General features: G+C 55.4%; 1 protein-coding gene across 1 annotated transcript in view; it reads right to left on the reverse strand.

Moving 5' to 3' along the window:
- Nucleotides 1–14,846, reverse strand: part of HSPA4 (heat shock protein family A (Hsp70) member 4) — a 711,161-nt gene that overhangs the window by 144,494 nt on the left and 551,821 nt on the right. The window contains exon 16 of the mRNA XM_069652484.1: nucleotides 9,007–9,114. Within this exon, the coding sequence (XP_069508585.1) occupies nucleotides 9,007–9,114 (108 nt within the window). The remainder of the gene's footprint in view (nucleotides 1–9,006; nucleotides 9,115–14,846) is intronic.

The following is a 14,846-nucleotide window of genomic DNA, read 5'->3' on the forward strand; positions in this document are numbered from 1 at the left end:
TCGCCTTTTTCAACTAAGGCATCGAAATTGGCATAGGCGTTGTGTGCTTGGTGCGATGTGCTTGTATGGTGTGGTCCCTGTAGCAAGACCAGAGTCGAGCCTGGAAGGGTCGGGGACGGGTGTGGCGGACTTAGAAGTGTCCGCCTCAAGGTCTATAACATCCGCGTTGGACGTTTGGTCATCCGAAGTACCACCGTCACTTTTGGCTGGCGTGGCGATGGGTGAGGGCGGGGGCTCCACGCGTGACATACCATACACACCCCACCGCTTTACACGGCACTCCTCAAGGGCCTTGGGCCGAAGGAGTTTGCACGCCACACACCGCTTCTCGTCGTGCTCTAGGGGGAGACAGGCGTTATACGTCCTGTGTTAGTCTTTCCAAGGATATCTGACCCTACACTTAGGGCAGAATCTAAAATGGGTTCTTTCCATAGCAAAAAAGAGGGGAAAGGAGGACAGACATACTAAACAATACGGCCATCCCGACCCCACTCTTCCTACGGTATAGGTCAGCCAGAGGGCCCGACCACGTGGAAAATCCGGCCGCCGGATCTAGGCGCCGAAAACCACAGCCCAAGCCGATTCCCCCGTAGTCTTCGTCAAAGATGCTCTTGTTGGGCAAGGAACAAGTTACTTACCTGTAACTGTTGTTCTCCAGCATGGGTCTGGCATGGATTCACATGCTCATGAACATCCCCCGTCGTCAGGCCGGGAATCCTCGGTAAAGAAAAAACCAGTATCAGTTTCGTTTCTGATCTGTCTTTCGTAGTAATAACCAATCACTGGTCTCTGCGTCATACTGACCACAGCCAATGACTGCCCTCTACCTAAGCACCGCCTCTGGCAGCCATCTTCAGATTTGGAAGCACGTGAAGTGGCAGTATGACCAAGTGAAGAGCCGCAGAGGGGTAGGCGGGAGGGTTCGCATGTGAATCCATGCCAGACCCATGCTGGAGAACAACAGTTACAGGTAAGTAACTTGTTCCTTCTCCAGCATGGGGTCTGGCATGGATTCACATGCTCATGAATAAAGAATACATAGCAGTACACACATGCACAACCACGGGAGGTGGCAAAGGCTCAACATTAAGCATCACATAAACTCAACATTAAGCATCTTACCTCCTCACCAGGCTCACCTCAGGCGAACAGGTTGCGCAGCACTGCTTGGCCGACCCTGGACTCCTCCCTGGAATCCCGGTCGACGCAGTAGAATTTCGTGAAGGTGTGCGTCGACCTCCACGTAGCAGCCCTGCATATGTCCAGCAGGGGCACACCAGATAGGAACGCCGTGGTAGCTGCGATCGCTCTGGTGGAATGGGCTCTCGGACGGCCAGGCAGCGGTCGGTTTGCCAACCGATGACAGTACATGATACAGCCGGAGAGCCATCTGGAAATGGAAGCCTTCGAGAGAGCCTTCCCCTGATTGACAGGTCCAAAGTTCACAAAGAGTTGTGACGTCTTCCGAAAACACTTCGTGCGGTCTACGTAGAACTTCAGCGCTCTAGCCACATCCAGCGAGTGCAAAGTCCTCTCAGCCGGCGACGAAGGCGACGGGAAGAACACAGGCAACACCAAGGGTTCGTTGAGATGGAAGTCCGACGGCACCTTGGGCATGAAGGAGGGGTGCGTCCTGAGCACTACCCTCGTGTCGTGGAAAGTCAAGTACGGGGCCTTGCAGGAAAGGGCCTGGATCTCTCCCACTCGTCGTGCGGAGGTGATGGCCACAAGAAAAGCTGTTTTCCACGATAGAAACTTCAACGGGGCCGAGTGTAGAGGCTCGAACGGAGGTCCCATGAGCTTGGTCAGCACCACGTTGAGCTCCCACGCCGGGGCCGGAGCCTTCACCGGCGGGAACGATCTGAACAGTCCCTTCATGAACTCTTTCACCAGACGATGAGACCACAAGGACGTCCGCCCCGTGGTTCTGGTGTATCGGGAGATCGCAGCAAGATGAATCTTGATGGACGCGTGTGCCAGACCAGCTTTGGCCAGCGTCAGCAGGTACGGCAGTACTTGGGGAGCCGTAATCCGTAGAGGGTTAATCTTCTGTGCGTGGCACCAGACAGAGAACCTCTTCCATTTGTGTCCGTAGCATTTAAGAGTCGAGGACGCCCTGGCCTTTGCAAGAACCTCTCTGCAATCGGCCGGTATGTCGTATCCTCCAAACTCTAGCGCTGCAGGAGCCAGGCCTGCAAGTTCAGCGACTTCGGGTCGTGGTGGAGGATGGCGCCTCCTTCCCTGGAGAGTAGATCCGCGTCCGCCGGCAGCTTGATCGGCGGGGACGCTGACAAGTCCAGAAGGTCCGGGAACCATATCTGCCTCGGCCACGCAGGTGCGACGAGGATCATCCTGCACCGTGACCTCTTGAGCTGGTTGACGAGCCGGATTAGCAGAGGCAAGGGAGGGAACGCGTAGAGGAACAGGCCCTCCCAGGGGAACGAGAAAGCATCGCCCATGCTCCTCGTCTGGGGAAACCTGCTGGCGAACCTCCGGCACTTGGTGTTCGTCGCCGTCGCGAACAGGTCGATCTGGGGTGTGCCCCACCGTCGGAAGAGGCGATCCACCAGATCCTGCCGTAGCTCCCACTCGTGGCACGAGCGCAGCTCCCTGCTGAGTGAGTCGGCGATGGTGTTTTTTATCCCTGCCAGATGAAACGGCACCAGAAAAATCCCTTGGGCGACGGCCCAATGCCACAGGTCCTGCGCCTCCTTGGACAGCGCTGGGGACCTGGTTCCGCCCTGTTTCCTGATGTAAAACATGGTGGTGGTGTTGTCGGTGAAGATCCTCACCACCTTGCCCTTGAGGGACGGAAGGAAGGACCTGAGGGCCCAAAACACTGCACGGAGCTCCAGGACGTTGATATGCAGGGACTTCTCCGTCGGGAGCCAGAGTCCCCTTGCGTGCAGATTTTCGGTGTGCGCTCCCCACCCTTCCAGGGAGGCATCCGTGGTCACAGTCTCCTGGTGGGCTGGGGTCTGGAAGTCCATGCCCACCGTCAGATGCGCGCGGGTGCCCCACCAACGTATCGCTCGTCGGAAACTCTCGTCGAGCTTGATCCTTTCCTCGAAGCTGCCCGTCGTCTGGATCCAGCGCGCATCCAGGAATTCTTGCAACGGGCGCATCCGGAGCCTGCACATGGGAATGAGGTAGATGCAGGAAGACATCATCCCGAGGAGGGACTTGATGGACCTCACTTTGGCCGCGTCGGCCACCAACATCCGTTGCACCTTGCCCAAGATGGTCCTGGTCCTCTCCTCCGACGGGGAGGCCAGAAGGGACACTGTGTCGAGCCTCGCTCCCAGAAACAGTGCGACTTGCGCGGGCACCAGGTGGGATTTGGCGTAGTTCACGGAGAATCCCAGGTCCGTGAGGAGTTGGACGGTCCTTGCCGTGTGGACCACGGCGAGCTCCCTCGTCTTGGCGCGGATGAGCCAGTCGTCCAGGTAGGGGTAGACGTGAATCCCCTCGCGGCGCAGCTGCGCCGCCACCGGTGCGAGGCACTTGGTGAATACCCTGGGTGCCGACCGTAGTCCGAAGGGAAGGGCTTTGAACTGGTAATGACGCCCTTGGACCACGAATCTGAGGAATTTTCGGTGCCCCTTTAGGATGGGAATGTGGAAGTAGGCATCCTCCAAATCCAACGACGATAGGAAGTCTCCTTCCTCCAGCTGACCCAGGACGTGCTGGAGGGTGACCATCCGGAACTTCTGCGCCTTGATGAACTTGTTCAGACGTCGCAGGTCTAGGATGGGGCGCCATCCTCCCGTCTTCTTCTTCACGAGGAAGTATCGCGAGTAGACTCCGGAGCCCCGAAGCCTCTTTGGGACGAGTTCGATGGCGCCCTTTCTGAGCATCGCCTTTACCTCCAGGAGAAGTTGAGGGACGTGAAGTTCTTTCCTGGCCACGGGGGGGACGCGCGGGCACCTTCTTTGAAACTCGAGCGCTTGGCCCCGGGCCAGGGCGTCCAGCACCCAACGGTCGGTGGAGATGGACTCCCACACGCTGACGAAGCCCGCCAGCCGGCCTCCCACCGGGGTGCTTCGGTGGGGGCCCGACCCCACGGCCGGTTCAATCCTGCTTGGACGCGGCCTTGCCGCCTTGACCTCCTTGGCGACGACGGCGGGGTCCGCTAGACTTGCCTCGTCCTCTGTAGGCCTCTTGCGACGACGAGCGGGCCGCTTGACGGTAGGAAGCGAAACCGCCGCCGGAACCTTTGGAGGCGCCCTTGCCTCCGCCGCTCCGAAAGGGCGTCCGTCGTTGCTGCAGGACTCCAAGGGCCCGGGCCGTCTCAGTATCCGCCTTGATGGCCTGAAGGGAAACGTCCACTGTCTTCCCAAACAGGTTGTTCCCGTCGAAGGGCATGTCCAGGACTCTGGTCTGGACGTCCTGCCGGAAGTCCGTAGCTTTGAGCCATCCACGACGTCGAAGGCAAACGCCGTTGCCCAGCTGGCGGAACCCAGTGTCGGCGATGTCCGTCGCCACGGTGATGGCGTGGTCCGAGGCCACCTCACCTTCCTGCAGGATCTCAAGGGCCTCCGCCCTCTTGTCGTCCGGCAGAAAATCCAGCAGGGGAGCTATCTTGTACCAGAGCTCCCTGTCGTAGCGGGCCACGATAGCCAAGGCGTTGGCCGCTTTAATCGTCGTCGCTGCCGACGAGATGACTCTACGTCCCATAGCATCCAATTTCTTTCCCTCGCCGTCCGGCGGGGAAGTCGATGTGGAGGCCGCACCCCCCCCCCGCTTTCTTCCTGGCTGCCGCGGAGACGACGGAATCCGGGGTAGGCTGCGCCCGGAGGCATAGGGGGGCCGTGTCCGGGACCCGGTACTTTTTCTCGTACCGGTCTCTTCTAGCTGGCGTCGTGGAAGGGTTCTTGAGGAGGGAAAGGCCCTCATCCCAAATGTCGTCCAACAGAGGCACTGCGAGGACCGTCTTCCTCTTGGCCTTGCGCCGCTGATAAAGGAAGCCTTCCTTTTTCTTCTCCTCAGGGCAGAGTTGGAAAAGCTCGGAAGCCCTGGAGATCATGGAGTGGAAAGATCCGATCTCGTCGGGCGGAGAAGCCCTGGTGGGAGGCGACGACGGAATATCCTCGTCGTAAGCCTCGTCGTCCGTACCCGTCGCTGCCGTGTTAGTCCCCGTATCATCCCCTCGGGTGGACGGGGAGGAGGGCTGGACGGGGCGCGACGGTTGAAAAGGAGGTGGTGGATGGATCCTTCTTTTCTTGGTAGGGGGAACACCAGAAGGTCCCGGTTCTGGATCCCCCGACGGGAGAGGTTCCTCCGTCGGTAACGGTAGCCTCGTCCTTATCTCGGAGCATAAGGACTGTATGGCCAACAAAATGGCCGCCGAGTTGTCTTGCGGCGCTGGCAGAGGGGAATCCGACGGGCGAGCAGGGGCCCCGTCGGTATCCTCGACGATGTCGTCGTCGTCACCTGCGTCGGGGTCCATTCCGACGGGCTGGCCTTCTTCCACGCCTAGGCCGTGGCTTAAGACCTCGATCAGCTCCTCTTCTGAGGTTGAGGCCGAATCTACGACGACGCCCTGCCCCCCCCCCCCCCCTTCTTCCCCACGGAGGGTTTCACGGGGGTCCTATCGATGGGCACAAAAGAAGACTCCCTCCGAGGAGGCAGGGAGATTCTGGGCCCTGAGGTCGCCACCACTGGTGCAGCCTCCACAGGCTGAGCCAGGGCCGCCGCGACCGTTTCGATAGAGGGCTTGGTCGGATGGATCAAGGCCTTCACCACCTTAGGTGCGCTCACCGCCTTATCCTTGAGGGAGGGGGCACTGCCACGCTCCTCCTCTGCCTTAGAGCTCGACCGGGGCCTCTCCAGGAGCTTCGCCGGGTGCTCGGCCTTCCTCTTACCCGACCCAGAGCGTTGGCTCGTGGTTGATGGTGCCGGGGAGGGTGCGCCCTGCCTGGCGCCCGTAGAGCCCGACCGTTCGGCGCTCCCGGTGCCAGCGGACTCGCGGTGCTTGGCCTTATGTTGGGCCCCCGTCGCCGGGGCGCCCTCAAAGGTCTTAGAAGACCGCTCGGATTTCTTCTTCTTCTCGCCAGACGGGCTCTTACCCTCCAGCCAGTTGGCGAGACGTTGATGGCGGTCCTTCATGGTCCGTTCCGACATGTTGCCGCAAAACGCACAGTCCTTCTCCACGTGCGTCTTGTCCTCATGAAGGCAGTAAAGGCAGAAAGAGTGTTCGTCCTCCTTAAAGACGTTCTGCAGCTGGCATCCAGGGCAGACCCTGAACAGCTTTCCGGGCGTCGAGCTTCCCTTCTCCTGGGCCATCTCCGAGACCGGGCCTGAGAAGCTTCTGGAGTCCTCCGAAGTGTAGCTCGACGAAATCTTCACCCTTGAGGGGCACAGACGAATCCGACACGGGTCCCCGTTGATCGGATGTAGGATCGGTGGAGCTCGAGGCTCTTTTGACCGAAAGAATCGAAGTTTTTTGTGAAAAAGCGCGAAAAATAGCACTAACGCTCGAGAGCAATAGCACGAGGATCCCAACACATGAACGTGCGGTAAAAATCTGAAGATGGCTGCCAGAGGCGGTGCTTAGGTAGAGGGCAGTCATTGGCTGTGGTCAGTATGACGCAGAGACCAGTGATTGGTTATTACTACGAAAGACAGATCAGAAACGAAACTGATACTGGTTTTTTCTTTACCGAGGATTCCCAGCCTGACGACGGGGAATATTCATGAGCATGTGAATCCATGCCAGACCCCATGCTGGAGAAACCGACAATTCGGCAAAGATTAACAATGTCTCGTAAGAGTTCCGCTATAGGGCGATCAGTTATCTGGGCAGAAAAAAACAATCTGAGGGACCTCGGGGCGTGAGGGATTTTGGGTACTACACACATCACGATAGGGATAGTGTTAGACACCTATGCCGACGTACATTTTCGGTCCCCGAAAAAAACAAGATGCAATGCTCTGCAGTTACCGCTGGATGTCGGACCATATGCACAACATGTGATTCTAAGCAGATTAACAAGCATCAGAACAGAGGATTCCGTCGAACCTTGTCGTCGGGTGTTTTCCCCCGAAGCAAGACTTGCGTCAGGCCTAGAGGTGTCAGGGAGAGGCGTGGCGGACATAGAAGTGTGTGCTTCAACGTCGATGACATCCAACACGGATGTCCGGTCATCATCATCAGTGCCCCCGTCACTTTTGGTGGGTACGGCAGTGGGGGGATGGGGGAAGAAGGTTAAGCCCGCGACATACCGTACACGGCCCACCGCTTTACACTGCGCTCCTTAAGGGTCTTAGGCCGAAGGAGCTTACAAGCCGCGCACCGCTTCTCGTCGTGATCTAGGGGTAGACAAGAATTACACGTTCTGTGCTAGTCTTTCCACGGGTACCTGACCCTACACTTAAGGCAGAACCTAAAATGCCTTTCCATAGCGAAAGGTATAGATAAAGATGACCAGACCTAGAGGGCAAAGAGGGGGAAGAGGAGACGCATAACGAAAGATATGGCCACCCCAAACCTACTCACCCTACTGTGTAGGCCGGCCAGAGGGCTCGGCCATGTGGATGACTCAGCTGCCGGATCTTAAGCGCCGAAATCCACTGCCGTCGAAACTTCCTGCAGTCTTCACCGAAGTTGCTTAAATCGCTGTCGAAGTGACTTAAGGGGAAATAACCGACAAAGTCGGTATAAAGATAAACAATGTCTCTTATGGAGAGCTCTGCTATAGGGTGAGCAGTTATCTGGGCGGAAAAAAACAATCTGAGAGACCTCGGAGCGCGAGGGATTTTGGATACACTACATGTCACGATAGGGATAGTGTTACAGACACACTTATGTCGATGTCCCCTTTCGGTTCCCGAAAGACAAGATGCAATACTCCGCGGTTACCACTGGATGTCAGACTATATGCAGAGCATGTGATTATAAGCAGATTAACAAGCATCAGAAACTAGACAATTGTAATGCCATTCTAGTTAGGACCTCAACCAAAAACCTTCACAAACTTCAACTGCTGCAAAACAAAGCCCTTAGGGAAGTCTGGGGCTTGAAACGCTACGACCCTAGCTCTCACATCAGACGAGAAGCTCATTGGCTCCTCATCAAAGCCTGCATTGAGTTCAAACTCCTAGTCATCACTCATCGTTGCTTACACAACACTGCCCCCTCGTATCTCACTAACCGTATCACTAAGTAACACAAACTGTGCAATTTCTGTTCATCCACCACTTCTGCTCCGCGTATCCCCAGATTTACCAGACAACGATCAAGGGGCTCCTGTTTCACCACCATCACTCCCACACTCTGGAACACACTTCCACAACACATACAAGATGAACCTGCCTACGCAATCTTCTGCAAGAAGGTAAAACCTTCCTTTTAACAAATATTTGTAATGTATTGCCTTAGCTGCTATGAAACTAACTTTTGACCTTGATAGAATAGTAACTGTAGGCTATACTAACCTGTACTTTCAGCGCTGTGATATCTCCGGGTCTGGTGCTAGCGACAATTACAATAAAGTGTTAACTACTATGCAACAGTACCACCTGCCTCCTCAGTACAGCCTTGCTGCAGCTTCAAGACTACAAGAGTGACTTTGCTCAACAAGGTTTGTAAGAAACCTTGCGAACCGTTGGTTGGCTTTTCCAAGTCCTATCCCAGATAGTGACTTTGAAAAATCCTCGCAAATGCTGAATCACTCAAAATCCTACTGGCACTGAAATGTCTGAAATATTTTTTACAGGATACTGTGCATGTTGCAGTTTCGTGCCCAGCTGCCTGTTTGGGGGACTAGGCAGATGGTGGAAAATAATATACAAGTTGCATCTACATAAAGGAGCACTGCTTGAGATGCATATTTGTCACATGGCATCTAGGTACTCTTCTATCTGAGTCAACCCCTTTTTTCAAGTCTGAAATGCACAGAGATCAGTTTACCATCCACTAGATCACCACTTAAGCGCTACATGCAAGTTTAGACCAGTTTCAGGCTACATAAATCCCCAAGCATCATTGTTAAGGATCACTCTTACCTTCAGTTCAGTTAATTTGTCTATGTAAACTTGCTTAGGTTGATCTTCCCCATCCTCATACAACCAATTCTCAGTGTCTTCCAGTCTAAGCGTGAAACTGTTACGATCCTTGAAATAATAACAAAACATGAACATGGGTAATGAGGTACAAAATTTAGTGTTGTTATTCCAAAAATTCTTAAGAACCAAGTACTAAGCGCTTACAATTTTAACAAAGGAAAAAAAAAAGTTATGGGTTGGTAAAAACTAGCATTTTCTCCTGTTAACTTAAGTAAAAAGAAAATGGACTAAACAGTTTATGCAACATGTGTGCATTGCAAAATCATATACCGCAAGTTAGTGACAAAGCCAGATTTTGAGGGAGGGTGTTGAAAGGTAGTTTCCCCACTATTGCCCAGTGCATCCCCGCCTTCAGGGCAGTCACTGATTTGCACAGCACCCAAAGGAGTAAAAAAAAAATAAATGCTCCAGGAAGCATGGTGATCCCAAACGAGCCAAGTAACTAAGTTGCAGCTTAATGAACATTTTATAAAAATGCTCCAGTGTATTGTTGGTGATATATTTAGTGGATTTTTCAAGTGACTCCAAACAAACCAATTATATTTTGGGTGGCCTTTTGCCTGTTTTTTCCCCTAAAGTGTGTTTTAAAAATTATAAATTACTCACCGTAGTGACTACCGTACTCTTAGTGCTTAGTCCCCTTTCCTTCATACTGCATCAGCGTTCCTTCCAAGGGACGGGAGACAAAACCCTTTTCACCAGAAAAAAGCACCTTCCCCACGCGACCTTGGGAGCATGCGCTGCCCTGACTCCGCCCTCCTGCACCAAACCTCAGTCCCCATAGATGCGTAGACAATAGATTCACATTGCTTAATGACACCAGTTTTATTAGGTGGGAGGATGGTGGGACGTATGGGGAAAGAGACATTAGTCACTACGGTGAGTAATTTAATACTCTTACGTCCCGTCCCCTTTCCTCCATAGTGCATGGGCGATTACAACAGTGTAGCCCCAGGGTGGAGAGGAGACCCTCCTTAAGCAAACAGATTTCTAAGAACTGCCTGTCCGAATGCCGAATCTAATCTAGAACCGGCATCCAAACAATAGTGCTTGCAGAAAGCCAAAGAGGTAGCCATGTGGCCGCTCTGCTTACGACTTGCCTGGGGACATGCTGCTGGAAAGCGATGGCCGTTGCCTTGGCTCTGACCGCGTCGGCATGCATGTTGGCCCGGCAGTGGCTTGTGCAGTCCCTCGTAGGCTTATTTGATGGCTGAGACCATCCAACAGGCTATGGAGGCCTTGGGGTTCGATACACTGGTCTTGAGACTCCGAAGGTGACAAAAAGAGTGTCCGACTTGCAGAAGCCCTTGGTCCTATCCAGGTAGAATTTCAGGGCACATTATAGAATGGCTGGTGGCAGTGGTTTCGTTCCAAACTACTATGGTTTGCATTTACTGCAGCTTTTCGCAGCTCCGGGAAAGCAAAGCACGGGAGACATCTTTTTCAAAATGGCGAGCCATCTTTGACAAAATGGTATCCGGTCCTTGTTTTTCACCATGTCTTTGCGGAAAGGTCCTTCTAGAGAGTTTCTCTGAGTGCCAAGCCAGGTTTGGTCTCTTTGTTCATTTGCCTTTGGCGGGGTTTCTGAGCGAAACCCCCCTTTGGCTCCAGAGTGTCTGGGGTAGGCAGAAGTGAGGGAGGTGCCCGAAACTCCCTGTGCTTAGTCTCCTAGGACACCCAAATGCACTCTGTGGTGATTGGCTGGCTGACTGTCCGGCAAGGACAGCCACCCTGCTGGGTGACAGCTAGGCTGGAATGAATGTGAGAACTGAAAAAAAGGCGAGTCTCTTGGCTTGGAAGGCAGAGTCAACCACTGGACGAAGGAACCGAAGAGCTTTAAGAGGACGCCTGCTGCAACTCCTGGACCGTTGGTTTGCCAGGTTAAGCCCTGCTGCAGTGCCAAAACGCCAAGTTCACATCGACAGAGAAGCCCCTGCAAGGACGACTTTGCCCTTTCAGTTGGTTGGGACCAATCAACTCCAAAGTAAGCCACCTGGACGCCCATCTCTGAGCTGGTTGAATTTCCTCAGAGATGCTGCACGAAACCGTATAGCCAGGGAGTGAGACACCAGATTGTGTGCGTTACTTTTAAGCTGGCCTAAAGCTTTTGGAAGATCCTCCGGACTCCCACAAAGCAGAACTGACCAAGTCTGTGCCCCCATCAGCAGAGTGCAGGATGGAACAAGTTACTTACCTGTAACTGTTGTTCTCCAGCATGGGTCTGGCATGGATTCACATGCTCATGAATATTCCCCGTCGTCAGGCTGGGAATCCTCGGTAAAGAAAAAACCAGTATCAGTTTTGTTTCTGATCTGTCTTTCGTAGTAATAACCAATCACTGGTCTCTGCGTCATACTGACCACAGCCAATGACTGCCCTCTACCTAAGCACCGCCTCTGGCAGCCATCTTCAGATTTGGAAGCACGTGAAGTGGCAGTATGACCAAGTGAAGAGCCGCAGAGGGGTAGGCGGGAGGGTTCGCATGTGAATCCATGCCAGACCCATGCTGGAGAACAACAGTTACAGGTAAGTAACTTGTTCCTTCTCCAGCATGGGGTCTGGCATGGATTCACATGCTCATGAATAAAGAATACATAGCAGTACACACATGCACAACCACGGGAGGTGGCAAAGGCTCAACATTAAGCATCACATCAACTCAACATTAAGCATCTTACCTCCTCACCAGGCTCACCTCAGGCGAACAGGTTGCGCAGCACTGCTTGGCCGACCCTGGACTCCTCCCTGGAATCCCGGTCGACGCAGTAGAATTTCGTGAAGGTGTGCGTCGACCTCCACGTAGCAGCCCTGCAGATGTCCAGCAAGGGCACACCAGATAGGAACGCCGTGGTAGCTGCGATCGCTCTGGTGGAATGGGCTCTCGGACGGCCAGGCAGTGGTCGGTTCGCCAACCGATGACAGTACATGATACAGCCGGAGAGCCACCTGGAAATGGAAGCCTTCGAGAGAGCCTTCCCCCGATTGACAGGTCCAAAGTTCACAAAGAGTTGTGACGTCTTCCGAAAACACTTCGTGCGGTCCACGTAGAACTTCAGCGCTCTAGCCACATCCAGCGAGTGCAAAGTCCTCTCAGCCGGCGACGAAGGCGACGGGAAGAATACAGGCAACACCAAGGGTTTGTTGAGATGGAAGTCCGACGGTACCTTGGGCATGAAGGAGGGGTGCGTCCTGAGCACTACCCTCGTGTCGTGAAAAGTCAAGTACGGGGCCTTGCAGGAAAGGGCCTGGATCTCTCCCACCCGTCGTGCGGAGGTGATGGCCACAAGAAACGCTGTTTTCCACGACAGAAACTTCAACGGGGCCGAGTGCAGAGGCTCGAACGGAGGTCCCATGAGCTTGGTCAGCACCACGTTGAGCTCCCACGCCGGGGCCGGAGCCTTCACCGGCGGGAACGATCTGAACAGTCCCTTCATGAACTCTTTCACCAGACGATGAGACCACAAGGACGTCCGTCCCGTGGTTCTGGTTTATCGGGAGATCGCAGCAAGATGAATCTTGATGGACGCGTGTGCCAGTCCAGCTTTAGCCAGCGTCAGCAGGTACGGCAGAACTTGGGGAGCCGTAATCCGTAGAGGGTTAATCTTCTGTGCGTGGCACCAGACAGAGAACCTCTTCCATTTGTGTCCGTAGCATTTAAGAGTCGAGGACGCCCTGGCCTTTGCAAGAACCTCTCTGCAGTCGGCCGGTATGTCGTATCCTCCAGACTCTAGCGCTGCAGGAGCCAGGCCTGCAAGTTCAGCGATTTCGGGGTCGTGGTGGAGGATGGCGCCTCCTTCCCTGGAGAGCAGATCCGCGTCCACCGGCAGCTTGATTGGCGGGGACGCTGACAAGCCCAGAAGGTCCGGGAACCATATCTGCCTCGGCCACGCAGGTGCGACGAGGATCATCCTGCACCGTGACCTCTTGAGCTGGTTGACGAGCCGGATTAGCAGTGGCAAAGGAGGGAACGCGTAGAGGAACAGGCCCTCCCAGGGGAACGAGAAAGCATCGCCCATGCTCCTCGCCTGGGGAAACCTGCTGGCGAACCTCCGGCACTTGGAGTTCGTCGCCGTCGCGAACAGGTCGATCTGGGGTGTGCCCCACCGTCGGAAGAGGCGATCCACTAGATCCTGCCGTAGTCCCCACTCGTGGCATGAGCGCAGCTCCCTGCTGAGTGAGTCGGCGATGGTGTTTTTTATCCCTGCCAGATGAAACGGCACCAGAAACATCCCTTGGGCGACTGCCCAATGCCACAGGTCCTGCGCCTCCTTGGACAGTGCTGGGGACCTGGTTCCACCCTGTTTTCTGATGTAAAACATGGTGGTGGTGTTGTCGGTGAAGATCCTCACCACCTTGCCCTTGAGGGACGGAAGGAAGGACCTGAGGGCCCAAAACACTGCACGGAGCTCCAGGACGTTGATATGTAAGGATTTCTCCGTCGGGAGCCAAAGGCCCCTTGCGTGCAGATTTTCGGTGTGCGCTCCCCACCCTTCCAGGGAGGCATCCGTGGTCACTGTCTCCTGGTGGGCTGGGGTCTGGAAGTCCATGCCCGCCGTCAGATGCGCGCGGGTGCCCCACCACCGGATCGCTCGTCGGAAACTCTCGTCGAGTGTGATCCTTTCCTCGAAGTTGCCCGTCGTTTGGATCCAGTGCGCGTCCAGGAACTCCTGCAACGGGCGCATCCGGAGCCTGCACATGGGAATGAGGTAGATGCAGGAAGACATCATTCCGAGGAGGGACTTGATGGACCTCACCTTGGCCGCGTCGGCCACCAACATGCGCTGCACCTTGCCCAGGATGGTCCTGGTCCTCTCCTCCGACGGGGAGGCCCGAAGGGACACTGTGTTGAGCCTCGCTCCCAGAAACAGTGTCTTGCCCGGGTACCAGGTGGGATTTGGCGTAGTTCACGGAGAATCCCAGGTCCGTGAGAAGTTGGACGGTCCTTGCCGTGTGGACCACGGCAAGCTCCCTTGTCTTGGCTCGGATGAGCCAGTCGTCCAGGTAGGGGTAGACGTGGATCCCTTCGCGGCGCAGCTGAGCCGCCACCGGTGCGAGGCACTTGGTGAACACCCTGGGTGCCGACCGTAGACCGAAGGGGAGGGCTTTGAACTGGTAATGCCGCCCTTGGACCACAAACCTGAGGAATTTTCGGTGCCCCTTCAAGATGGGAATATGGAAGTAGGCATCCTCCAAATCCAATGACGACAGGAAGTCTCCTTCCTCCAGCTGACCCAGGACGTGCTGGAGGGTGACCATCCGGAACTTTTGCGCCTTGATGAACTTGTTCAGACGTCGCAGGTCCAGGATGGGGCGCCATCCCCCCCGTCTTCTTCTTCACGAGGAAGTATCTCGAGTAGACTCCGGAGCCCCGAAGCCTCTTTGGGACGAGTTCGATGGCGCCCTTCTTGAGCATCGCCTTCACCTCCAGGAGAAGTTGAGGGACGTGAAGCTCTTTCCTGGCCACGGGGGGGGGACGCGCGGACACTTTCTTCGAAACTCGAGCGCGTGGCCCCGGGCCAAGGCGTCCAGCACCCAACGGTCGGTGGAGATGGACTCCCACACGCTGACGAAGCTCGCCAGCCAGCCTCCCACCGGGGTGCTTCGGTGGGGGACGGACCCCCCGGCCGGTTCAATCCTGCTTCGACGAGGCTTTAGCGCCTTGTCCTTGGCGACGACGGCGGGGTCCGCCAGGCTTGCCTCGTCCTCTGTAGGCCTCCTGAGATGACGAGCGGGCCGCTGGACGGTAGGAGGAGAAACCGCCGCCGGAAACTTTGGAGGCG

This window comes from Ambystoma mexicanum, chromosome 3p, assembly GCF_040938575.1.
Source record: "Ambystoma mexicanum isolate Mex_15411 chromosome 3p, UKY_AmexF1_1, whole genome shotgun sequence".
NCBI classification, from domain to species: domain Eukaryota; kingdom Metazoa; phylum Chordata; class Amphibia; order Caudata; family Ambystomatidae; genus Ambystoma; species Ambystoma mexicanum.